This window comes from Lindgomyces ingoldianus (genome assembly GCF_010093535.1).
Source record: "Lindgomyces ingoldianus strain ATCC 200398 unplaced genomic scaffold BDR25scaffold_75, whole genome shotgun sequence".
Taxonomy (NCBI): domain Eukaryota; kingdom Fungi; phylum Ascomycota; class Dothideomycetes; order Pleosporales; family Lindgomycetaceae; genus Lindgomyces; species Lindgomyces ingoldianus.
In genome coordinates, this window is record NW_022985236.1 from 1 (window position 1) to 2,000 (window position 2,000).

The following is a 2,000-nucleotide window of genomic DNA, read 5'->3' on the forward strand; positions in this document are numbered from 1 at the left end:
GCAGTCCTCCGTAGACTCATCGTCCTCGAGTGATTCGAGCAGATGGCGCTCGAATATGGTCTTCCTGTACGGTATATTGCTTACAGCAATGGGTTGGTCGATGGGAGAGCTCTTGAGAAGGTTAAGGAGAGTGCTGCGGTCCATCTTAGATAAGTAATAGTCGTGCCAGGCGTTCTTCTTGATCATGTGGACCGGTGGCATCTCTGAGCTGTGGACATGGATGACAGCCGCATAACGATACGCGCTGAGCTCGTTGGTGGCTCCCATTAGCTTTGGCAGGATTTCGACGTATGAGACACAATCAAACAGTCGACTTGTCAGCTCTGTAAAGAAAGTAGGGTCCACTAGCAGCTCTTCCTCACGCACTCCAATTTCTGCCATCTTTTCTCGAACCTGGTTCTTTGTCGCCCTGTCTCCCCCGAGAGCATGTAAGGCTCTTGATGCAAGGAACTGAGTGTTGATTGCCCAGGATCGCATGTCGCCAAAAACGACACGTCGGACACCAGGAAGTCTGACAAGCGTCTCCACAACCTTAGACAAGTACTCTGGCGAAGGGAAGTACTGTGCAACTGAGTTGATGACGACCAGCTCTGGACGGAGGTTTTTCAGGCTACCGACATCTGTTGCCGTTCCGACATGTACAACAGCTTTGCCCGCCAAGGTAGGGGTCATTTCGATTGCCTTGTTAACGAATGTGGCTGCAGATTTGGACGGCTCAAGGCCGACATAGCTCTTCAACCCTGTGCCGAGGTTGAAGAGGATCATACCTGTACCAGTCCCAATTTCGAGAACGTCGCCTGCAGGTTGTTCGCCCAGGATGGTCCGCATGGTGTCATCAAGCCACTCTTGCATTTGGACTTTAGGGATTATGCTTCCGTCGTACATAGACGTCCATCCCATAAAATCGCGACCGACTGTAGACAAGTCAATCGTCCCGATGTCTTCGTATGTCCGTAACTCGAAGTGGTCCGCCCAGTCTGTTACCTTGTTTTCGTTTTCGTTTTCGTTTTCTTCAATTTCAATCTCAACCTGGCTCTTCACGGCGACAAAACCGACCATTTCTGGCTCTTGGCCCTCCTGGCAATTAATTACAACGGCCGCATCGTCGGCTACATAGCACCTCAGGATAGCGTGCTCAATTTCAGCAGGCTCGATGCGATGGCCGCGGATCTTGATCTGGTAGTCCATTCGTCCAAGGAACTCAATCTGGCCGTCTTTGGGTCGGATTCGGACCCGATCGCCTGTCCGGTATGCTCGAACGCTGTTACCTCCCAGACAAACGTTCACAAATCGATTGACGTCCAATTTCGAGTCTGTGTACCCTCTTGCGAGCCCATCACCCGTCACAATCAGCTCACCAATGACACCACCAGAGACTAGCTGCTGTTGCCTGTCCATGACAAAAGCCCCCGAGTTACTGACTGGTCGACCAATCGGCACGCTACCGACAAACTGGTCTCCTTGGCGGACATTGTAGATTGTGCTAAGGACGGCGTTCTCAGTAGGACCATAAGCGTTATACACTCCTTCAGGAACGAGTGCCTGTGCTTTGACGGCATCTTGACCCTCGAGCCGGTCTCCTGCAACGAACAAAAGATCGACATCTCTTAGCATATCTGGGCTGATCGCGAGAACCTGTTTGAGCAGGGCTGGGGGAAGCATGGTTGCACAGATGTGCTCTTTCGCAAAGACAGTTCTCAGTGCTTTAACATCCACGGAGGTGAAATAGTCAATACAAATGATAGTCCCACCATTGAGCAACGCGGCGTAGATCTCCCATGTTGAGGCGTCGAAGGCGAGATTGGACAAGTGCGCTATTTGAGCATTTTGGGGGAGCCGGCTGACTACGTTGCTGTTCTTGACTAGTCGGATGACACTGCGATGTTCAATCATGACACCCTTTGGCTTGCCTGTTGAGCCAGAGGTAAAAATCACGTATGCGAGGTTCGTAGCGGAAGTCGACGGAAGCTTCGTTGTAGTGACAGCGTGTCCTTTAATCT

General features: G+C 51.5%; 1 protein-coding gene across 1 annotated transcript; it reads right to left on the bottom strand.

Moving 5' to 3' along the window:
* On the bottom strand, positions 1-1,998 carry BDR25DRAFT_123143 (AMP-binding-domain-containing protein; the record flags this gene model as incomplete). Its single annotated transcript, XM_033683731.1, has 1 exon — positions 1-1,998. A coding segment is annotated over one exon (1,998 nt), but the record flags the coding sequence as incomplete, so codon positions are not given.
* Between the last annotated feature and the right edge of the window lie 2 nt (positions 1,999-2,000).